The sequence below is a fragment of the Macaca thibetana genome, chromosome 7 (assembly GCF_024542745.1).
Source record: "Macaca thibetana thibetana isolate TM-01 chromosome 7, ASM2454274v1, whole genome shotgun sequence".
NCBI lineage: Eukaryota > Metazoa > Chordata > Mammalia > Primates > Cercopithecidae > Macaca > Macaca thibetana.
Window position 1 is genome coordinate 116545423 of NC_065584.1, and position 23732 is coordinate 116569154.

The window sequence follows — 23732 nt, forward strand, 5'->3', positions numbered from 1 at the left end:
TACAGGAGAGGTCTTGGGCTAGAGGCCCTGCCCACCCCACTCTGGCTCCCATGCCTCCCTGGGGTCCACCCAGCAATCCTGGGAACCTGGAAGTACAGACCCCCATCCCCACCCATGCCCGGCATTGACTCCATCCCTACCCATGCCCAACACTGACCTTCCCACCCCAAGCAGGGCTCCAGTGTCCTGGTTCCTGCTCCTTCCACCCCACCACACCCACAGAGGCCAGAGGAAGGCTCTCAGACTCCAGCACCCATAGCCTGCCCCCGGCCTTCACTCTTGTTGGAAAAGTCCTTCTACTTTTACTTCCTCTCAAAGGTCACTGTTTCGGAAACTGCCTGGAATGTCTTCAGCAAGAAACCAGGATCACGCATTCACCCATTCAACAAGCAGCAGAGGCCATCCACTCATCCACCGCAGACAGAACAATTCAGCCCTTTAACAAACAGTCAAGGTACGGGCCATCCCCAGGGTATTTGCTCCTCTCTGCCCATAAGAACTTTCCAAAGTCCCCTGGGGGAAGCCACTGGGACCAGCTAAGGCCTCTGCTACTGGTGGTTTCTAGCCTCCCCTGCCAGAGCACCCAAGCTCCCTTTAGAGATGCCACGTGCTTTTCAGAAATATCTCCCGGGTGCTGAGCGCCGGTTGATAATAGCAGCATTAAAAGGCACATTTTCGAGGTCATTAAAGCCGACTGTAATCAGCTTCTTTGTTACGAACACCTCATTTCACACGCAAGCGCTCAGCTGGAAGGCAGGAGCGAGGTGCACATTCCGGGCCGCACTCGAGTCTGATGGAAGGCAAGGGTGTGCGTGAGGACCCCGGGAAGGCTCGCTCTGCAGGAGCTCAGGGAGCAGAAGCTGGCAAACGTGGCCTCCCTGAGGCCGGTGGGCGTGGCTTACCTCCTTGCAGTTCTCCGAGTTGGAGAAGTGGATGAGGTCGTCGTTGTACATCTCCTGGGTGTTGATGATATCGCTGTACTCCTTCTGGCTCAGGTCTTCGGGGTTGATGCCATTGGCTCGCAGGAACTCCTGGTAGGCCACGCTGAAGGCCTGGCCGATGGACTGGGCGATGAGCTGGGCCTGCGCAGAGGGCAGGCCTGCTGGAGACAGGCATGCGGCACAGGCTCCCCGCGGCCTCCTCAACAGGGGCTGCGGCAGGGCTGGGTGCAGGATGCACCCGTAAGCCTTCAAGGGGGCCCTTGTTCCAGCTTAGAAGAACAAGAAAGAAACTGGGGGCCCTCCCTCATCTGGTGAAGGCTGTCTCCCACCAGCACCCCACCGTGAGTGAACCCCCGTGTTGCCCTGAACCCTGAAGGGTCTGCTCCTGACTGTCCCTGCCTAAGCTGTGGCATGGCCCAGATGCTCCAGGTCAAAGCTGTTTCAAACAAAGTCTAGGACAACAATGAATTATTGATTACATGTCATATTTTTGCTTTTTTTTTTTTTTTTTTTGAGATGAGGTCTGGCTCTGTTGCCCAGACTGGAGCGGGAATGCAGGTGAGCACAACCACATCCAGCTAATTAAAAACTGTTTCTTGTAGAGATGGGGGTCTTGCCATATTGCCCAGGCTGGTCTCAAACTCCTGGACACAAATGATCCTCCTGTCTTGGCCTCTCAAAGTGCTGGCACTGCAGGTGTGAGCCACTGCACCCGGCCCCATCTGTATTTTCTTACCACTCATCCTATGCCGAAAATGGACTTTCAGTGTGTTTTCTGGGAGCATCATGTGGCTAGTTGTCTACCCTGCATATATTTATTGGTAGCAACAGAACCCAGTGCCCACTAGGGACATGTGGCTGTGCCAGGCCAGGCCTGCAAGACATGAGACCTGGGACTCCACACAGCCCCTACGGAGCACGTGGCTTCTTTCTACTTCCACTGAGCTGCTTCAATGGAGATCACCCACTCTGACATGGCAGAGGCCTGGACATTGAAACAGCACTCAGGGCCTGGCGGGTCGCCTGCTGGGGCGCAGACAGTTGACAGTGGGAGGTGAGAGCTGTACTGAGTTCCCGGAGGTCACCAAGCAGGCTGGCAGCTGTGCAGCCGTGGGAGTGTGGTGGGGTTCTTGGCGACCTCGATGACGTCTCAGCCCACAGCGGGCCGCCCGCCAGGCTCTGGGCTGTGTGAGGCCCTCCTTATGCTCTGTCCTGCTCCTCACCTGCCTCCCCAGCTGCCCTCAAGGGGGTTCTGCACGGGCGCCCCCAGCAAACTCCTACTCAACAGGATCCCGAAACAGGTGAAATAAGGGCTTTGGCCTCAATTCCCTTCCCACTCTCCACGTGGCAGGATGTAAGAGCAGCAGATGAATGCACGCATTGGGAAAGGCAAGCTGGGCCGGATTAGAAGCGCGCAGCAGGCGACCTTCCCTCCAGCAGGCGTGGAACTGCCCTCCCTGACGGGCCCGAAGTGGTTTCTAGGACTTGCCGGTTCCCACGCCCAGGGTCTCTGCCGCTGCCAGACCCGGCTGGGGGCGCGATGCCCGGGGACCGCCAGATGGCGCCGCCGGGCTGGCCTGCGGAGTTGGCGAGCTGATGGGGCTCGGCGGGAGGTCGGGGGCAGCGCCCGCGCAGGAAAGGGTCGGGCCTCCGGGAGAAGTGGAGGGCGGCGGGGGGTCCCTGCCCCACCCACCCGGGATCTCAGCGTTCCGGGGCGCAGGGCGGCCCCCAAGCCTCTGCTTCTGTCTCCGCCTGATGCTGCCACCTGGCTGGGAAGGGCGGCCTGAGAGCACGGGAGCTCCGGAAACCCAGCTCCACCACCCACGGCCCTTGGACTCCACTTGGTCTCCCTCGGGCCACCCCCATTCTTCCTCCCCTTGGACGACATCCTCCGCCCCCGCGGAAGCTCCAAGCCCAGGAGCCGGCTCTGCGGGGCTGCGCCTCCTCCAGGCGTCATCAGGCCCGCTGGTGTGCAGCCAGCCGCCGCCTCCATTCCGGGTCCCGGCTGCCTCCTGGGAGGTGTGGGGTTCAGGGGGCTCGCTCTGCGGCTGGCGCTTCAGAGAAGGGGTCGCCCTGCCAGCCCCAGCTCGCAGCCAAGCCTGTGGGAGTTCACTGCTGTGAGGCCAGGAGTCCAGCCCAGGCCCCACCCAAGGGCTCAAGCGGCCTCCTATAGGTAGGCGGTGGGCAGAGCCTTCAGGCGCTGGAGAGGTGGGGACAGGGAGGCTGCTGTGCGGGCAGGACCACCCTGGGCCTCATCCACCCCGTCTCTCAGCCTCACCTCATCTACCCAATAGGGCATCCCCTGGCTTTAACCCTCCGCATCGGCTGCACCTGGGGGGCTCTCAGTGCCCCTCGGAAACTCTCACCAACTGACTGCCACCCTTCGCCACCGGGCCTGCCCCTGGCCTCATTCTGCCAGCACCTGTGGCCCACGCCCGTGCCAGGTCTCTCAGACATCCTCAGCCCTCAGTCACACAGAAATGCCCATCCAGGTGTCGGGGGGTCTCCATGTATCGGTGGAAGGAATGTGTGAGTGCGCTGTTGAAATGCCCTCTCCCCCCTGTAAATCTGCCATTGCGTGAAGCATTTCAAGTGGACCCAGCTTCTTAGGAAGCAGATGACTGCGCCAGCCACAGGTTTGAACCCTGTCTTCAGTTCCCATGCCGTATGTCAGGATCATGACAATATGGGGACCCTTCCCTATTGCCCAGGTCCTGAGACACCCTCAAGTCCTTCTGTGAAAAAGAATGCCCTGGCCAACTGCCCATGAAGGATAGATTTTTTTTTTTTTTTTTTTTTTTTTGAGACAGAGTTTCACTCTTGTCACCCAGGCTGGAGTGCAATGGTGCGATCTCAGCTCACTGCAACCTCCGCCTCCCGGGTTCAAGCAATTCTCTGGCCTCAGCCTCCCAAGTGGGATTACAGGCACGCGCCACCATGCTTGGCTGATTTTTTGTATATTTAGTAGAGACGGGGTTTCACAATGTTGGCCAGGTTGGTTTTGAACTCCTGACCTCAGGTGATCCACCCACCTCGGCCTCCCAAAAGTGTTGGGATTACAGGCATGATGAGCTACAGTGCCCAGCCATAGATCATTTCTTAAAACTTCACTCTGGCAACAGCCACAAAATTGGCTCACCAGCAGCCCCGCTGCTGGTCTGTGAGTAAGATTAGCCTCCAGGAAGGACAGTTCCTCTCCGAGTTCCCCTCTTGGCCCTGCTGCTCCTTCCTCAGTCCCTCTGTCCCCCTCCAGGCTAAAAACAATGCTCTTCTCCAGCCCAAGAAGGGAGCCAAAGGGCTTGTGATCTTTTCCTGAGTCTTTGGTATCTTATACTTCAGAATCACTTTGTACTTGCTCGGAAGACATACCACACGCAAAGGCAGAACTAAGCCTCATGTGCAGATGTGCCTTCTTTATACAGCATGCCAGGGCCATGCGAAAATTTGCATTTTAATAACAAAAGTTACGCAAAGATTCTTCATTTTGAGTAGAGAAAATGTTTTGTAAAGGGATTTCTTCAAACAGCTCCCTCATATATTTAACCATGGCTCAATTTGTAACAGCTCCTGAAGAACCTGTTTCAAGAAGTAGAATAAGACTGTGTTCACTATCTTTGCAAACCCAAAGAGTATGCAAAAGATCACTCATCCACTGGAAACGTCAATAACGGCACGGAGGGTTTCCACCTGAGGGTGGTGTCCACAGTGCCTGGATTCTGGAGCCGCCCTGGGCTGTGAACCTTGGGAGGGGAGTGCCCTGGCAAGAGTTTACTTACATCCTCTGATTCGAACACATGGCAGATCATCTTATACTGCTTCTTGCCTTCCTGGGCCCCGGGTGTGGTCTCGATGCAGTCCTGAGAGGCTGACCGGGGCATGCGGCGTCTGGCCATCAGCACCACAATGTTCCCAATGTCGGCGATGTAGGAGATGGTACGCAAGGCGTGGTCCATCATGGTTTCCTGTCAGGAGGGAGACAGTGCCACGTCAGGAAACACTACTGGGACAAGCCATTAAAAAGCACAACAGGGCCAGGTGCGGTGGCTCAAGCCTGTAATCCTAGCACTTTGGGAGGCCGAGGCAGGTGGATCACCTGAGGTCAGGAGGTCAAGACCAGCCTGGCCAACATGGTGAAACTCTGTCTCTACTAAAAAAAAAAAAAAAAATAGTTGGGCGTGGTGGCAGGTGCCTATAATCCCAGATACTCGGGAGGCTGAGGCAGGAGAATCGCTTGAACCCGGAAGGCAGAGGATGCATCAAGCCGAGATCGCGCCACTGCACTCCAGTCTGGGCAACAAGAGCAAAATTCCATCTCAAAAAAAAAAAAAAAAAAAAAAAAAAGCACTCCAATTATTCGGGTTTTGCAACCCTGATTCTCCTGACATTTGGGGCCGGACCATTCTTTATTGTGGAGGGCTGTCACATGCACTGCAAGGTGTTAGGAGCATTCCAAGCCTCTACCCAGGAGATGCCAGTAGCACCTCCCCCTTCCCAAGTGTGAGAACATAAATTATTTCCAGCCATTGCTAAATGTCCCCTGGGGGACAAAAATCACGCTGGTTGAGAACCACGGCCCTAGTTAACAGAGCGTTTTAGGGTACTGGTTCACAGTCAAAGTCACTCTGCCCGCATCTCAGTCCCAGTTTCCCAAATGGACTGTGTGGAACCCAGGGAGGCGTGATGTCAGGTGAGCTCTCGGGCTGTCTCTGCTGGAGCAGGGGCTTGCCATATAGTGAAACCCATTTGCTCCCAGATGAGAAGCCACTCATGGCTCTGGAGAAGGGTCCCTCCTGAACAAGGTGCTCTCCCATATGGGCCCAGGAGTGGCCTGGCCTGGCCTGGCCTTCCTGCCGTGCAGAAGAGGAAAGCATCAAGGCCAATGTTTGTCACTCAATGAGCTCTTCCCAGGGAGCCCAAGCAGCCTGGGCCTGGGTCAGGAGACACCAAAGTAGCCCACCTGACTTGAATTCCCTCGGCCTCTGGCAGGCCCACGACTCTTGATGGCTTTTGTCCTTGGACAGGAATCTCCAGCCAGCATCTTGCCCACAACCCCTACCTAACAAGACTGCACACAAAGCTCAGAAAAATTAATCCACTGGTCTTTTATGCTTTTGTCCTCTGTTCACAAAAGAAACTTGAGTGTTTCTGCAACCTCTGGACCTCATTTCTTCCTCACAGAATCCACTTTGCAGCGGATGCTGCTTCACCTTTGTCTCTGCAGCTGACGTTTTTTCTGGCCAAAGCCATGAGGGTGTTTCATAACCACAAGAGTCACCTTCCAGGGAGGGACACTGAAACAGCTAGAGTGGCTCTTCAGCATCTCCTGATTTCTGTCACTGTCATAAATGCCTGCATCAATCCCCAGGTGTCAGAAACATGTTTCTTCCCCAGCTCCTATCAGTGGCAGATCCCTCCTCCTCCTCCTCACAGACAGAGGCTGCCGACCAACATGGCCGCATCTGCTCTCCTGCCCTGACTGGCTACTTTGGCCTTCCCAGTCTCTCTTACCTGTTCCCTCCTCTCCAGCTCCTCTGCCTCAACAGATTTAATGTGCATGCCCTGTTCAGAATCCAAAGATTCAGAGGGGAAAGGAAGGGAAGGGAGAAGAGGCCAGTGGAGGGAGCCCTAAACTGGGCCAAGCTAGGGGGTGTCTTATCTCTCCTTTACAGGATCCATCAGAAGAGTTTCTCTTTCAGCTGGGGCTGTGGGTATGAGGAGGCTCAGAGATGTTCAGGAACTTGTTTAAGGCTATACAGCTCTAGAGGATGCAGCCCAGCTTCAATCCCCGGCCCATCCTCCCACTCTGGGTGTGGTACCGCCCTCCATGCACACTGGCAAGGGTGTGGCACCGCCCTCCATGCACACTGGCAAGGGTGTGGCACCGCCCTCCATGCACACTGGCAAGGGTGTGGCACCGCCCTCCAGGCACACTGGCAAGGGTGTGGCACCGCCCTCCATGCACACTGGCAAGAAGAGTTACCGGGGCAGGCCTAGCTGCTGTCCCCAGAAAGGCCCGCCTGCAAGGCTGGCCCTCTCTGGCATCTGGGAACGTGGATCTCAGGAGGGGTCCCAGCACCCGAACTGACAAACATGGTTCCTCTTGCCTAAACCCTTTGTGCAAACAACGTGGTCTAGGCTGGACACCTCTTTTCCCTCTGGGAGTCTGGAATTTTGGTAGCTGCCAGGCAGAGGGTACCTATGTGACCAGCTCCCAGTAAACACCTTGGGCTGAGTGTCTGTGAGCTTCCCTGGTAGACACCACTTCACTCTCTTGTCACAGCCCCCTGCCAGGGGGTTCAGTGTGTCCTGTGTGACTGCGGGGAGGGCTCTGGAAGCCCGCACCCACTTTGCCAGTTCCGCTCTGGAGCTGTCTGCTGCAATCAATCTCAGCTGTGAGTGTGTGGAGTCCTGTCAGTCCTCCGAAACCATCCAGCCTGCGGTGGTCTTGGGGCCCACCAGCACAGGTGGGTGATGAGGCGTGGGGCTTGGAGGGTGGGAGGGGGATCTAGTCCAGATGGTCTGCCCACAAAAGATCCGAAAATGAAGTCCAAGGCTGTGCAGTGCTGCACGCCCAGTGCCTGAGCCCTGGCACCTGTCTCCCTGAGTTTTCACCAAGTGCCAGGCTCCAGGAGGGGGCTGGTTCCAGGATAGGGGGGTGCAGGACACAAAGATCAGTGGGACAAGGCGCAAGCCTGGACACAGGACACACATGTGACAAGGAAGGGCACCACCATGCCCGCATCTGGGTGTGTGAGGACCTGGAGGGTGGTCGGGGCACGGCGCTGGGGTTGGGAGTGGTGGGCTGCAGTGTGAGCCACACAGTGGGGGCTGCTGCCTCCTCTGTCTCCAGAGGTCAGGCTCCCCGGGACTGCGGAGCAGGGGAAGACCCAGCAGGTCTTCCCACCCACCTCCCGCCTGCAGAGCCCTGGGGTGACGCCAGCACAACTGCTACCTGCTGTGCGCTCCTTGCTCCTCCTGCAGCCCGAGCTATGGGCTTTGGGTTGATGGGAGCAGAGGGCACAGGAGAGAAGCTGCTGAGAACCAGGGCCTATATCATGGGACAAGAAGGAGTTGAACTTAGGAGTTTACCTGATTTTGAACAACTGCCTTTAACGCTTACCTGCGTGTCTGCATTTAAAACCTTGATCCTCTGGGTGGAAATGAAGAGGTCCACTTCCGTCAGTGTCTGGGCATCCCCCTCAGAATTCTAAGAAAAGACAGTGGATGCTGTTAAAATCTAAAAACCAACTCGGAATAGAGGACATGCAAATAGCATTATGACGAAATGCTCAACATCCCTAATCACCAGATAAATCCAAATTAAAACCACAACAATATATCATTTGATATCCGTCGGAATGGCTTTTATCAAAAAGATAAAAAGCAGCCTTGGCGTGGGGTGGAGGAAGGGGAACCCTGGTACACTGTGGGAGGGTGTGAATTAGTGCAGCTGCTGTGGAGAATAGTATGGCAGTTCCTCAAAAACTTCAAGCTACAACCACCCTGTGATCCAGCAATCCCACTGCTGGGCATATTTCCAAAGGAAGTGCAATCAGCATGTCTGGGAGACACCTGCACTCCCATGCTCACGGCAGCACCATCCACAGCAGCCAAGACATGGGATCAACCCAATGTCTATTCACGAGGAATGGATAAAGAAATGTGGCGGCAGACACGCTGGAGGCCTACTCAGCCTTCACAAAGAAGAAGCCGTGTCATTTCCAACACATGGATGACCCCAGAGGACACACTGTGTAGTGAAATCGGCCAGGCACAGAAAGATACATACTGCACGATCTCTATCTCGCTCAGGTGGAATCTACAAATGTCAATCTCACAGTAGAAGTAGAGAGCTGCATGGTGGTTACCAGGGGCTGGGCAAAAGGAGTGAAGGGGGAAGTATTGTCCATGGACACAGAGCTCCTGCTAGACAGGAGAAATGAGTTCCAGAGATCTATTGTGCATCGTGGTGACTACTGTTAAGAATATTTCATATTCTTAAAAATTGCTAAGATGATGAATGTAGTGTTCTCATTACAAAAATTATAACTATGTGATGTAATGCACATGTGAATTAGCTAGATGTAGTCATTTCACAATGTGTATATACTCCAAAATATTATGTTGTACACAGTAAATACAATTTTATCTGTCAATGTAAAAAGTAATAACTGGAAGGAAGGCTCAGCAATTTTATCCCGAGTCTACGTAGAAGGAAATGCTACTGGCCATCAGGAATCTGCCTGCATGCCACCGGCCGCGTCACCTAGCTAAGTGTGAGTTCTTGAGGCCGTCTGTAAGAGGCAACCAGGAGGGCGGAGGGTCGGCCGCCAGGAGCTTGACCGAGATGGGGTGGGATGCCTGGGTCTGTCGCCACAGCCCCTCCTGTCAGTGGCAAGCAGGGCCCCTCTGGCCAACCCCTGTGGAATTTATAGACTCAGGCTACATTTCCTGGATTTGGGATTCTAAGTATCCTTAAGAAATGGGGAAGACATTTTCAGAGGAGCTGAATGAAAATGTCAGCCTTTCCTTCTGATTTAAACAGTCACCATCATGTCCACCCCACAGTGGCCTTGGGAGACTGAGCCCTGGGGCTGGCCTGAGTGCTGTCCTCACAATGACGGAGAAGCCAAGAGACGTGCCCCACAAATGGCCTCATTCATCACCTGTAGCCACTGTAGCATGCCTGCCATATGGCTGTGAGACAGGTTTCATGGGCTCTTCTGAGCTGAGTGAACTCTTCAGGGTCTGCCCCAAACTAGGAGAGCCTTTCATTGGTTTTTACATTTGTAAGAATCCTAATTACCACTGCACAGTGGCAATGAATTTCAAGTTCTATTAGTTTGCCCACCAAGGTGAATAATTCTCCATGGTCACTGGGGAGCCCAGGGTGGTCTATCTTCCATTTCAAAACGGCAAAAACTATGATTTAATTATTCACCAGAAAATCTGAAATAAGAAATCTCCCTGCTGACAATTCCTCAAGAATTCTGAGTCGTAGAGAGGCCCGGTATTGTAATAATAAAAGTGTATTTTAGCTCAGTTTTCAAGGGAAAGGGTCTTTTGGGCTTTTTTGCTTTTAACTCATTAGAAAGAGAAAGGAGTTGAAAGAAGTGCAGCTGACAATCTGCAGCTGTGGAGGAACTTCTTCTGTTTTTAAAAATTTGGTTACATTCAGCATCAGCATGCATTTAAAGGTTATATTCATGGATTGTGGCTCAAAATCCTCTTGCTAAAAAGTAGGTCAAGCCAGAAGTAAGTGAGAAAAGTTGCAGGTGGACCTTGGCATTAGTGAAAATTGTGGAGGAAACCTGAGGCTGGGATCCCTGGATGGGAGAAGAGGGGCAGCCTGAAGCCACCCAGGCTGGAGCGGAAACCATCAGTAACAGGGCAGGGAGAGGACACCCGTCATCCTCCTTGGCGGAAGAAGGGAGGGTGTCAACAGTACGGATCCTACAGACACCAGAGAACAGGCCACAGGGTGGGCCTCGGCACGTCTGTGGATGGGGGGCATGACCTGCAGTCATCCGCACAGCTGTGGCCGGGCCAGGAAAGGGGCCTTCAACAATGACACTGAGCATCCCACTTTCCAAAAAGGAAGAACAAACCGTAATTCAATGTAGTCAGGCGGCCACCTGGCTGGCCGCAGAGGGCTTTCTGAGCTGGGTCTGCCTGTACCAACCCCTCCAGAGGCGGCAGTGACTCTGTAGGATTGCTGGACCTGCAAGTCCCAGAAGCCGGCTGCAGTCCGTACGGACTCCGGGCTCCAGCTGGACCAGGAGGCTGCAAGCGAGGGCCCCTCTTTTTTGGGAAAAGCACATCCCAACTGCAAGTCTGCAATGTTTGGCACGTTCTGCCTTGCTCAGAGGAAATCAGCCTGGGAAGAGGAGCGTGAGCGCCATCGTTCCCTTGCTCCTGAGCAGAATCAAAGGAGACGCCACTGGGCAAGAAGTAGACGTCCTAGGTGGACCAAAGTAGACGTCCTAGGTGGACCAAAGCCTCACTGCAGAAGAGGGAGTCCCCACGTGGGGTCTTCTGACCACAGCGCCAGACAATGGCATTACTTCAAAGCAGGGAGGGGGAACTAAATCTCCTGCTGTTTAAACAGAAGAAAACAGTGGGCAACAAGCCTTGTGACACCAACTATTTTGGTATTTTCTGTATGAGGCGGATTGGAAAAGCTCTAGCATTTACTAAATGACCAGGTGACAAACAAATGACTCAACGTCAACCCATTTTTAAAAGTCTGCCGGTGTTTCAACACTTATTTTCGTGTTTTTCTTTCTTTTTTTTTTTTCTTTAAGAGACAGGGTCTCACTCTGTCGCCCAGGCTGGAGTGCAGTGGTGCAAACACAGATCACTGCAGCCTCGACCTCCCAGGCTCAAGTGATCCTCCCACTTCAGCCTCCCAGGCAGCTGGGACTTCAGGCATGTGCCACCATGCCTGGCTAATTAAAAAAAAAAAAATTGTGGAGACAGGGGTCTCACTGTGTTGCCCAGGCCAGTCTCAAACTCCTAGGCTCAAATGATCCTCCTGCCTCTGTCTCCCAAAGTGCTGGGATTACAGGTGTGAGCCACTGCACCCAGCCCAAAAACTCATTTCCAATAAAGAAAGCCCCACACAGGCAAAGTGTACTACTCACCCTCCTGACTTAGTAAATTAAGCGCAAGGAATCTTTAGCTATCAGAACAATTCAGTGATACTGCACAGGAGGCCCAGGCTCCAGCCCCACCACGCTGCCATATCAACTAAATGTCATATCAATTTAAAATGTCCACGTAAAACAGGAACATCGGAGATGCTAAGAAAGAGGAACTAATAAATCCTTCCAAAATGGGTGGTTAAAAAATTGAAGTGTCTCTGGTTTCATTTACAAACATCTAAGATTCACCCACCAAGGGACGAGGAAAAGTTGTTTTGCAACATCATTTGGATACCCAGGGCAACCCCCCCGGCCCCCACCGCCCAGGACAAGCCATGGGAACACAAGCAAACACTGTCCCACACACCGCTTTTTTCTTGATCTTAGCAGCCTTCTGCATCCTCTGAGAGCATGGAAGAGAAAATAAAAGCAGGTTGGCACAGAGAGAAGGAAGGTGTGTGAGGTTATGTCACTCTGGTGGTTGACGCCCCCATACTCAGGCCTGGTGCCTGGCAAAGCCCAGCAGGGACGGGTGGACAGCCACTGCCCACTTCAAGCACACACATTGACCAAGAGAAGCCCACACAGGTGTCCCTGGAGTGCTAAAAATGACTGCCAACCACCCCATCTACGGAGGACAGGAAAGATGCCATCTGCCGGCAGGAAGGCAAGCTGAGCTCCAGGCAGGCAAGTGTCTGGGGTGGGAGGGCCGGGCCTCTGCTGAGGGGCACTGGCCAGCAGGGCTCAGCACTGCCCTGGGTTACCTGGCTTCCTCCTGCCCACCCCGGATGGCCTCATGGTGCTCCTCTGCTTCTGTTAGAGAAGGTTGTATATGGTGAGGGCTGGGGAGGAGGCTGTCCCCATTTCTCACCCCTGGGCTGGTGGGCATCTGCAGATCTTGTCTTGCTCAGAGAGCTGAGACCTCAGATGGCTGCGCCCCCTCCCCCCGACCCCATTTAGTTTTGCTGATGTGGTCTCATCTTCCCCTTGCCCGGGCTCACCCAATGTTAAAAACCAGACAATCCAAAGAGCACTCAGAGCTACAAGCAGGTCAAAGTTTTTCTTGAGGTTCTGAATTTAAATAAAACGTGATATATTTTCCCCCCTTTCTGGAAGCACTCCGAATGGCACTAAAAATACACGTACTGTGGAACTGGGATTTGGGACTGTTTTAGGACTAGAATGCTTTGGAACGATGATCTTCAAAGGTCGTATTTCTGGGACTCCGTGGGCCTCCTGTTAAGGAGCTGGTTGCCTCTGCCCAGCCAGCTTCTTCCCGGCCAAGGCGCGAGCCTCCCTCAGCCTCGTCGGCACCTGGGCCACTCCTGCTCCCTGTGCCGAGGGCTGTGCAGTCAGAGCTGGAAGAGGGCCTAAGCCCCGCCACATTCCCTCCCACCAGTGCCCCCCAAAGTGTGTGGGCATCCCTGAGGGGCCCTGGAAGCACCTCTACCTTGACCCGGCTGACGGCCTCCTGCGCTTGCATCATTCTGATGTTTTTGGAAGGGTTCCGTTCTGACAGCAGCTGGGTGGACCCCAGGTAATTGGCAGCAAAGATGATCCCATCGATGAGGTCTTCTGGTTCACAGGGCCCTGGAACTGAAGGAGGGCACAGAGTCAGTCTTCCTAGAGGAGAAGTCCCCTGAACAAAGGGCTTGCACGCCTGGCCATAGCACAAGGAACACGGCAGCCAGGATGCACAACAGAAGGGCCCAACCATCGCGATCTGCAGCCAGCCACGGGCGGCCGGTCTCTTCCCTCACTGGCCCGTGCTGCAAGTAACCGCACAAAATCAACGCGTGGGCCAGAAAACTCCGCACTAACGGTGTCAGGAGGACAATGCCAGGATTCCAGATGACTGTCACTCAAGGTGACAATCACAGGCTGCAAATCCAGAAGGTGTCACATCCCAAACACGACAGCACTTTCCATGCTTTGCCCGCAGCCCCGGAACTCATGCTGGTGACCTGACTGTGCCCTGGGCTTCTCCTTGGCCGGTCCCTGTGCATCTGTCCCACGAGGCTCTTGCCTGTCTGTAGCCTCTCAGGACGCCCGTGTAGCTCCTCACACCCATCACACCGCAGGCCCAGGCTTGGCAGCATCATGCTTGTTCCATCTGCTGCCCCTAGACCATCGTGGCCCAACAAACCTTCCCGCCAGCCACAATGGAAGGTTCTATCTCTGCAGTGCCCAAACACAGGAGCCACTACCCACATGAGGCTTTGAGCATTGGCACTGTGGCTCCTGCAGCTGAGGGACCGGACCGTTTTCTTGTATGTAATTTTAATTAATTGAAATACAAAGAGCCACATGTTAGAGCCATATCCAGCCGACCCCCAAGTCCTGCCCACGTTGCCCACAAACCAATCTTGAGTGGCTCCTATGCCAGACAGCAGGGCTCCAGCTAGGGGTGGACAAACCTCTCCTGTAAAGGGCGAGACGGTATGTGTTTTAGGCTTTGTGGTCTCCGTGGCAACCATTCACCATTGTACCTGAGGTGCAAAGGCAGCCGGAGACAATATATAACAGAGGAGGTGTGGCTGTGTGCCAAGAGAATTTTATATGCAAAATCAGGGGGACAGGAGGATTTGCCACTGGGGCTGCAGTCAGCCGACCTCTGAGCTATCCTAGACCATGGCTGGGTTGTCCTCTCAGACCCATTTTGGCCACGTCACCTGCCTTATCCCTCCTGACTGCCCACCTCCTGGCCAGAGCCCTTTTCGTCAGGGATTTTGGCCCTGGCTTCCTGGCTCCCCTCCTGCTCCAGCTGGCCCCACCCTGAGTCCCTCCAGCATTATGGACCCAGCCATCCTGCGCTTCCCCAGCCCTCGCTGCCAGCAGCCTCCTAACCTCTTCCCTCCCTCAGCCAGCTGATCCCTGGTCTCACCTCTAACCCATTCCGTTGTTAAAATCATCGACTGGCCCAGTTTGGGTGCCGCCATCCACCACCTCAACAACATCTGCCCAGTATCCGCAGCTCCCTGACCCCAGTCCTGTGTATCTGCCCCCAGTCCTGTGTATCTGCCCCCAGTCCTGTGTATCTGCCCCCAGGAGTTCAGCAAATCTCCAACCTGTTTTCTCTGGACCTGAGGCTGGAAAAAGCTGCCCAAGAGGGCAAATGAGTGCTGTGGTAAATGTATTGCAAATTCCTGACCCCAAATGCCCCCAGACACCCTCACAACTCTCATCTGTCTCTCTGGGAAGCTCAGCCTCTTCTTCCGTGCAAGAGCTATTCCAGACTCCTCCACTGCCTCAAACTCCTGGCTGCCCCTCCCTCGCCTGCTCAGACAGACCAGGTGGGGAGCTTTGCCTCGGTGCTCAGCCCACTTGGCCCTGCTTTCCTGGGCAGTAGTGGGTCTGCGTGCCCCTGGGGTCAGAGGATCACCTGTGTTCCCAGCTGTGTCTCCTCACAGGACCGCTCTATCCCTCCCCTGTGCACCTGAGTCCTGTCAATGGCGTCCTCCCACGGCTTTTAAATATCCTCCAGTCACCCCTTGCTCTGGAGCCGATAAACCTTCCAGCTGGGCAGGGTTGCAGGCACCAATGTGGGGGACTGCGGGATTCAGGGGTGGCACTAGGGGAGGAACCCCTGCCCACCTGTCCCTCAGAGGGTTCACTGGGGTCTGTCACCAGGGGAATCAAAGGCAGCCCCACAGAGAGAACAGGATCCAGCTATCCCAATGCAGCACCCCCACCCTACCCTGAGGCTTCTTCAGAGTGAAGGATGCACGTCTGCCTGGCTGGGGGGCTTGGACAGCATGTATGACAGCCTTGGCTGCCACAGGCTCGCCAGACATCCCCTGTGCTCCCTTTTATGGCATCCGGCTGTGGGGCTGGGAAGGCTCCTGACGCCTGTGGTAGGCCCGTTTCTACTACCTCACACCACCTTGCCATCCCCAGTGAGCACGGCTCAACAGGCACCCCCCAGTGAAGCCCCAGCCTCCCAGCGGCGCCCAATGCAGTGGCTCTCACTGACCACAAGATGGCATCACTTTGTTCTGCAGGAAAGTGCTGGTTCTTCCAGGCGCCCCAGGTACCCCAGCCTCACAGCCCCAGCAGGTGACCAGGGCCTTGGGCAAGTGTCCTTATGTCCTCTGTGGTGGGGGCTGCCTGGCACCCTGTTGGCCCCAGGCCCTGGGGAGGCTGGGAGGCCAGCCTTCCCTTTGGAATCTGACTCCTACCTTCCCAGGCACTGCCCCCGGCTTCTCCCTCGCCAGCCCCCAGGGTGGCCCTGGTCAGCGCACCAGACCCTTCCAAGGTTCACATTTCCATGTCGACCCATGTCCTCGAGTAGATTTAGGGAATACTGGCCTCGTCTCCCCCTGAAGTGAGCATCACCAGCTCTGGGGCCCATCTGGGCACAGGCTCCTGAGGGTGAAGGGTACCCCATCCCAGGCAGGGGGTCACCGCTGGCACCCAGGATGCCTGCTTCCAGGACGAGGCCAGTGAAGCACTCAAGGGCCTTGCTGCAGCTCCAGCCACCACCCACCTCTGCGTGGGGGCCTTCCACGCCTGCCTCGCTCTTCTGTTCAGTGGGAAACAGTCGAGCCCCCGGTGGCCCGAGCCTCCTGCCTCCCACTCACGTGCATCATGGGAGGAGAACCCAGACCCAGAGAAGAGTCCAATGGGGGCGGCACAGTGCAGGGCGTATATCACATTCACAGGCACGGCTCTCGACATCCGCAGGAAATGCAGAACCCAAATCCAACAGCTTCACTAGAAAATGAAAGCAGCTAGCCCCACATGTTTGGGTAGAAATTGCTGTGATTTTGCTCAAGTCTTGCACTGACCCTAAGCTGAGACCACCAGAGGGAGACAAAATGACAAGAAAATAAAGATACAGGTTTAAGGATCTTGTCTCCCCAGAGAGTGATTTCTCCTTTTCACACTGTATATCTCACTCACATAGGCGTATGCACAGTGTATCTGCACAGTCTGGAGAAGAATAAGGTGCTCCAGGTTCTCCCCTGCCAGAAGAAGCCTCTGTTTGAAACACCGCTAAGGAAAACCCTAGACCCTCTGGACAGGGAAGGGGACGGGAGTTCCACAGCTTCAAGCCTGAGGGTCTCCACTCCTGCCACCTTTGGAGAAAATTACCCTGAACATGGGTGGTGGACAGAGGCTTCTAAGGCACCAGTGTGGCCCCAGGGGGTCTCATTAGCTCCAACACTTGTCCCCGCATCTCCTGGGGGTCTGGGAGGGGATGGCTGAGTGGAGCTGGATCACAGGTGTACGTGGGAGTGTGGGGGTGCCTCCACAAGGCTCGCTGCTCTCTGCAAAGGCAGGGAGTCTTGGAGTGCAGCCCTCACGTCCAACACACCAGACCTCTGTGCAACAATGGTACAGTTCCACCCAGTCCTCAACCACCCCAAGACCTCTGTGCAACAATGGTACAGTTCTACCCGGTCCTCAACCACCCCGTGATCTCTGTGCAACAATGGTACAGTTCCACCCAGTCCTCTACCACCCCAGGAACTCTGTGCAACAATGGTACAGTTCCACCCAGTCCTCAACCACCGACTCTGTACAACAATGGTACAGTTCCACCCAGTCCTCAACCACCCCAGGACCTCTGTGCAACAATGGTACAGTTCCACCCAGTCCTCAACCACCAACCTCTGTGCAACAATGGTACAGCTCCACCCACTCCTCAACCACCGACTTCTGTGCAACAATGGTACAGTTCCACCCAGTCCTCAACCACCGACCTCTGTGCAACAATGGTACAGTTCCACCCGGTCCTCAACCACCCCAAGACCTCTGTGAAACAACGGTACAGTTCCACCCATTCCTCAACCACCCCAAGACCTCTGTGCAACAATGGTACAGTTCCACCCAGTCCTCAACCACCCCAGGACCTCTGTGCAACAATGGTACAGTTCCACCCAGTCCTCAACCACCCCAGGACCTCTGTGCAACAATGGTACAGTTCCACCCAGTCCCTAATCACCCCGTGACCTCTGTGCAACAATGGTACAGTTCCACCCGGTCCTCAACCACCAACCTCTGTGCAACAATGGTACAGTTCCACCCAGTCCTTAACCACCAACCTCTGTGCAACAATAGTACAGTTCCACCCAGTCCTCAACCACCCCAAGACCTCTGTGCAACAATGGTACAGTTCCACCCAGTCCTCAACCACCAACCTCTGTGCAACAATGGTACAGTTCCACCCGGTCCTCAACCACCGACCTCTGTGCGAGAATGGTACAGTTCCACCCGGTCCTCAACCACCGACCTCTGTGCGACAATGGTACAGTTCCACCCAGTCCTCAACCACCACAGGACCTCTGTGCAACAATGGTACAGTTCCACCCAGTCCTCAACCACCAACCTCTGTGCAACAATGGTACAGTTCCACCCAGTCCTCAACCACCCCAGGACCTCTGTGCAACAATGGTACAGTTCCAGCCGGTCCTCAACCACCCCATGAACCGATCTCAGGGTCCCCATTTTACAAATAAGGACCATCTAAGTGGGTCATGGCTGCGCCCAACTTGATTGTCATGAGTTCAGGGGCTCAGCATTTCTGAACCCACTGTGTGAAGACCGGTGTCAAGACAGAAACATGGAGCTCACAGGCTACACAGTGAGGCTGACAGCAGTCCCACAGCCACAGAACAAATGCATCAGGATGGGCCGTGGCGAATGCTGGGAAGGAAGGCTATGGCCCTGGGAAGGAAGGGATGGGGGAGCCTGCTCTGGTGAGGAATTTGGGGGTGGCTGCCATTTAAGCTGAGGTCTGGAGGAGGAGAAGGAATCAACAAGCCACAGGCAAAAGGAGGAGAAAGCTTTCCAGGCTGAGGCGGGAGCAGGTGAAAGGCCCTAGGGTGCAGAGACAATGGCACCTTAGAAGAGCTATAGGATATCTGGACTGGAAGCCCAGGGGGTGGGCCAGCAGCTGAGACAAGTCCAGGGTAGGGGGAAGCGCTGGCCAGATGTGAGGACCCTGGAGCCACGGGTGACAGGCCATAAGGACTGTCACTCCAGGGTATCCATCAGGGAAGTGGCCCAACTACTCCTTTAGAAATGAACTCTGGCAGAGGGGCAGGCAGCAGAGAGGAAGAAGGGAGAGCAGCTGAGGGGCTACTGTCGCCATCCCGGCACGTGAGTGGCAATGATGGTGTGGACCAGGGTGATGATGGAGATGGAGAAACAGCAACAGATGGGGATTTAGGGGTCCGTCAACAGGACGGGAAGTTGGACTGGAGTCTGAAAGAGGATGAGGAGGCTAGACAATGGTTGCACAGCTCGATAGAGAGACCTGCCCCTCACTGAGAAGGGGTGCCTGGGAGAGGACTGAGCTTGGGTTGGGGACTCCAGGCAAGTTTACTGGCAGGAGCCTGGATGCTCAGTAGGTGGCTGGACTCAGGAGTCCTGGTTAGAAAACAGGTTTGGGAATGAACCATCTGCAGGTGCCAAGTGAAGCTGCAGGCACGGATGAGTCTGCAAGGGAAGGTCATGGGCAAGGGGGCAGGATGCAGCCCCAGGACTCTGCTCTGCTAAATACCAGGAAAAGAAGGGGCTTAGAAAGGGAGACCTGCCCGCCTGCGCCCATGCTAGCAGGAGGTCAACTACAAGGAGACCTCGTGTATTGGGCACAGTGTCAAGGAAGTCAGCTGTGACCTCAAAGAGCTGTTTCAGAAAAGGCGGGGCCGGAGCCAGAGAGGGGCTGAGAGGTGCAGGGGAGGTGCAGGCAACGAGGCGGCCACTCCCAGATTCCTGTTGTGAAGGAAAAGGGGCAGGTAGCGTGGGGGGTGTGGACAGATGCAGGGTGGGGCAGATGTGGTCAAAAGCCAGTGGAGGGGCGAGTGATAGGGACAGGAGACAAACGACATCGGATCGTGTGCGGTTCCAAAGTGCAGATGGGACCTGGCCTCACCTGGCAGGAGGGGCTGCAGCTGTAATGGGGCAGGACAGGACTGGGAGAGGCGAGCCACCAGATCAGCAGGAGAGCCTGCCCCTGGAGTGCCCCCTGGGTCTGGACTGGGGAGAGGAGGCAGGAGTGGGTGAGCATCACAGTCGTGTAACTGGCATCTCAAGTGAGACCTGCTGCCGCCGAGCTAAGGTGTGGCCTCCAGACCCGACTCTCCGCTACTGCCAGGGCCTGTGCTTCAAGAAGCCCCCACAGAAGGTGACCCTATAAGGCTGATATGAAAGAGAAGACACCATTTGAAAACCACACCTATGGACATTCACCAGGGAGAGGCCACACCTGGGCCTGCGGCACAGGCTTTGTCACTGATAAAAGAGATTTGGGGGTTCCACGGTGTTGAACTTGAGACTCCCAGTGAACAAGAGTAAGTCACTGGCTGATAGGAGGAAGAGAAGCCACAACAGAGAGTCAGGGAAGGAAGGTCAAAGCCAAGCTCAAGACGATGCAGAGTTGCCCAAGACAGATCCTAACCCTTGCAGCTGGGAGGATGACTTCCCAGAAAAAGCATAATAAATAATTTGTTTTTAATGGCAAAAACAGGAAAAAGCATATGCATAGGCGCTTCACTGCAGCAGCACTATCTGTAATAGCAAAACCCTGGAAACCGCCCAAATGCTCCTGAATAGGAGACATCTATCTGCACAGTAGAGTCCTACAGAATATCCTCTCCATGCTGTGAACAGCACAGAGCTGTGGCATCACCGCCAGGGTTTAGTGTGAAGTGAAGAAAGCAAGATGGACATGCAGGGCTCTACTCCACTACCATTTACCTAAGAAAGGGGAAGATATGCTTACAATAAAAATAGGTAAAATGCTCAAAATGGTCACCTACACAAAGGAAGAAACTGGGAGGTGGGGGGACAAATAGGGGAAGAAACTGACCTCTCTGCATACACCCTATGTTGTTTATTTGAATTTCATACCATGTAAGTATTTTATATAATTACAAAACAAAATTAAATGGAAAAAGCAAATTCCAAATAAGAGAAAAATGAAATAAATGAATCTAAAAGTGTATCCAGTTGTGATCTATTCCAAAATATTTTAAAACACAGTCATCTGACTGTACATCCCTTGTGGGATGTATTCTAAAGACAAAAGTAAATGCAAATAAATTGTAATCTGTATCTACAATCATGTGTCCTTGGCAGTGTTGGTATTGTTATTCTGAGACTGTTGTAAGGTTAACGGAATAAAACCAATGCAAAATTATGCCGGTGTCCTTGAGAACAGGAATTTGGGGCACAGGAAAAAGAAACTACAAATGTTAGAACCTATAAACCTGACAAAGTATCATTAGGAATCATGACGTTATTTTATCTTAAAAAAATATGCTGTGTATTAGTTATTGTTGGCTGCATAACAAATAACTCGGGAATTTAGTGGCTTAAAACAACAACCATGGATTCTCTGAGAGTTTCTGTGGATCGGGAATCTGGGTGTGGCTTAGCTGGGTGACTGTGGCTCAGGACCTCTCATGTGTCACAGGCAGCGAGGTACTGAGTGGTGCTGCAGCCATCTGAACACCTGAAGAGGGGTCACCCACTTCCAAGTTCTCTTACCAGGCCATTGGCCAGAGACATCAGTCCTGTGCCACGTGGGCCTCTGGATGGGGTAACTGCCAACCACACCAGGCCAGCTTGGTTCCTTCAGAGGGAACAAGTAAGAGAGAACAAGAAAGGGCAAGTTGAGAGAGAAGCCACATCTCTTTGTAACCTGATCTGGGAAGCCATATCCCATCACTTCTGCCAGATTCTATTCAATACAAGCTGTCAATAGGTCCATCCCCCACACGAGGGGAGGGCAGGACTCACGGCCATGAACACCAGGAGGCGGGGGCCCCTGGGGGCCATTTAGGAGGCTGCCTTCCACACAGACATATACACTCTCACCAAATCTACAGCAATGAGCAACCGTACTACCCAGATTACAGTCTCTAAATGTTATTCCACAGGGCTCCTCGGAGAAAGAACCAACTGGCCAGACCTGGGGCAAGAAATATTTAAGATGATTCTGGAATACACGAGAAAGGAAGGAAACAATCAAAGACTACTGGGTTTACATTGATAGGACTCAGAAAACAACCTAAAGAAGCTCCTATTGGCCATAGAAAACTTGAGCACCAATAAGCATGGTAACAACACAGAAAACACACCAACTGTGCTAACAACATCATACACAACCTCACCGGTTGTCTTCTAAAAGCTGTTGGGGAAACTCATTAATTTTTTTTTTTTTTTTTTTGAGATGGAGTCTTGCTCTGTCACCCAGGCTGGAGTGCAGTGGCACGATTTCAGCTCACTGCAAGCTCTGCCTCCCAGGTTCACGCCATTCTCCTGTCTCAGCCTCCCAAGCAGCTGGGATGACAGGTGGCCGCCACCACGCCTGGCTAATTTTTTATTTTTAGTAGAGACAGGGTTTCACCATGTTAGCCAGGATGGTCTCGAACCCCTGACCTCGTGATCTGCTCATCTCGGCCTCCCAAAGTGCTGGGATTACAGGCGTGACCCACTGCGCCTGGACAGCTCATTAATTTTTAAATTTTTCAGTAAAGAGAAGAAATCAAACATTTAATCTGCTTTTCTTATAAGAACCATATTCAGGGTAACCAAATACTTGAGGGAAAGTTTCTCTACATAGAATTCCAGCTAACTAATGAAGAAGAAATGATGAAATTAGAACACTACCATTTGGCAACTTCTAATCAATTACTAGATCTAGACAATGATCATCAATGGTTGCTAATATCACCAAAAAAGAAATGACCAGATATCATGTGCCTCCCAACAGAACGACACAGTAATATGTATGAAAGATTTTGCCCAAACAACCAAACTGAATCTGATCAAGCCTCTATGTCTAAAAACAACCACTATTTTACAGGACACAGAGAAAAGAGGAACACATTAAACAGCACCATGAAGATGCAATCAGCAAAATCCACACTGCAAGAAACGCTACAGGATAAATGACAGATTCTTCCACAATAACACCAACAAAAATTTGTAAGACAGAAAAAAGAGATGGATGGACCACCTATAACAGACGTAAGAGAATTATGAAATGCATTGACCAATCTCAATCAATAGATTTTGTTTGGATCCCCATTCAAACAGCGCCTTTAAACTGGGAAAATGCAAACACAAACGAATATTTAACGGTATAAACAAATATTAACTTTATTTTAGTTGTGATAACGGCATTGAAATTATCTTTTAAAACAGAATTCCTATATTTTAGAGACACAATATGAAATATTTAAAGAGGCTATGATGTAAGATCTGAGATTTGCTTTAGAATAATCTGGGAAAGAGTCAGGGTATAGATTAAATACCTAGCCATGAATGGGTAAATACTGAAGCTATTTTTTCATATGCTTGAAATTTTTATGAGAAAATTAAAAGTACAGATCTTTCAAAAAGGTGTTGTTTTTAGGAAGCCATATCCTACTATTATGTAAAATTGTTACTGCTGTTCTACCCAATCTGATTAGGCAATAAGAAGTAATAGAAAACAAGAAAGGAAGCGGCAAAAATCATTCTTGTTTGCAGATGGTATGATTGCATGCCAGGAAAAGCTCAAGAAAACAACTAAAAATCTAGTTTTAAAAAATAAGAGAATTCACTAAGGCAATGGTTTCAAATTTAATGCATAAAAATCGATAGCTTTCTTTGTACCTACAAACAGCAACATGTTGAAAAATAATGAAATGAAAGTCGGCATTTAGAAAAACAATAAAACAGATAAAACGACAAGGAGCAGACAAGATATGTGTTGAATTTTTATGAAAAACTTTATTGATGAAAATAAATGAGCTTGAATAAATGGAAAGATAAATCCTTTGCTGCCTAGAAAGACTATGTTGTAAAGCTGACATTTTTTCCCCTAAATGGACAGACTTTAAGCATGCCTAATAAAAATACCAGTAAGAGTTTATAGTGGGCCGGGTGCGGTGGCTCACGCCTGTAATCCCGTGGGCAGATCACCTGAAGTCAGGAGTTCGAGACCAGCCTGACCAACATGGTGAAACCCTGTCTCTACTAAAAATACAAAAATTAGTCAGGCGTGGTGGCGCACCCCTGTAATCCCAGCTACTCAGGAGGCTGAGACAGGAGAATCGCTTGAACCCAGAAGGCGAAGGTTGCAGTGAGCCAAGATCGCACCATTGCACTCCAGCCTGGGCGACACAGTGAGACTCTGTCTCAAAACAAAACA

At 52.8% G+C, this 23732-nt stretch overlaps 1 protein-coding gene and 1 long non-coding RNA gene across 10 annotated transcripts in view; both read right to left on the reverse strand.

Annotated features, from left to right (window-relative positions):
* Window positions 1-23732, reverse strand: part of APBA2 (amyloid beta precursor protein binding family A member 2) — a 240048-nt gene that overhangs the window by 15302 nt on the left and 201014 nt on the right. For 5 of the 6 annotated variants that reach the window (XM_050800112.1, XM_050800114.1, XM_050800113.1 and 2 more), the window contains exons 7-11: window positions 13035-13180; window positions 11952-11987; window positions 8062-8148; window positions 4718-4903; window positions 903-1082 (exon numbers count right to left, since the gene is read on the reverse strand). In XM_050800112.1, the coding sequence (XP_050656069.1) occupies window positions 903-1082; window positions 4718-4903; window positions 8062-8148; window positions 11952-11987; window positions 13035-13180 (635 nt within the window). The remainder of the gene's footprint in view (window positions 1-902; window positions 1083-4717; window positions 4904-8061; window positions 8149-11951; window positions 11988-13034; window positions 13181-23732) is intronic. The other variant, XM_050800116.1, reaches the window with a different exon arrangement.
* LOC126960128 (uncharacterized) lies at window positions 16183-18197 on the reverse strand. Of its 4 annotated transcripts, XR_007727730.1 has the most exons (4): window positions 17870-18197; window positions 17390-17773; window positions 17290-17339; window positions 16183-17006 (listed from the first exon to the last, which is right to left on the reverse strand). It is a non-coding gene; the product is annotated as an uncharacterized LOC126960128 (long non-coding RNA). The 4 variants fall into 4 exon arrangements; XR_007727731.1 differs by lacking the exon at window positions 17290-17339 and having other exon boundaries at window positions 17440-17773; XR_007727728.1 differs by lacking the exon at window positions 17290-17339.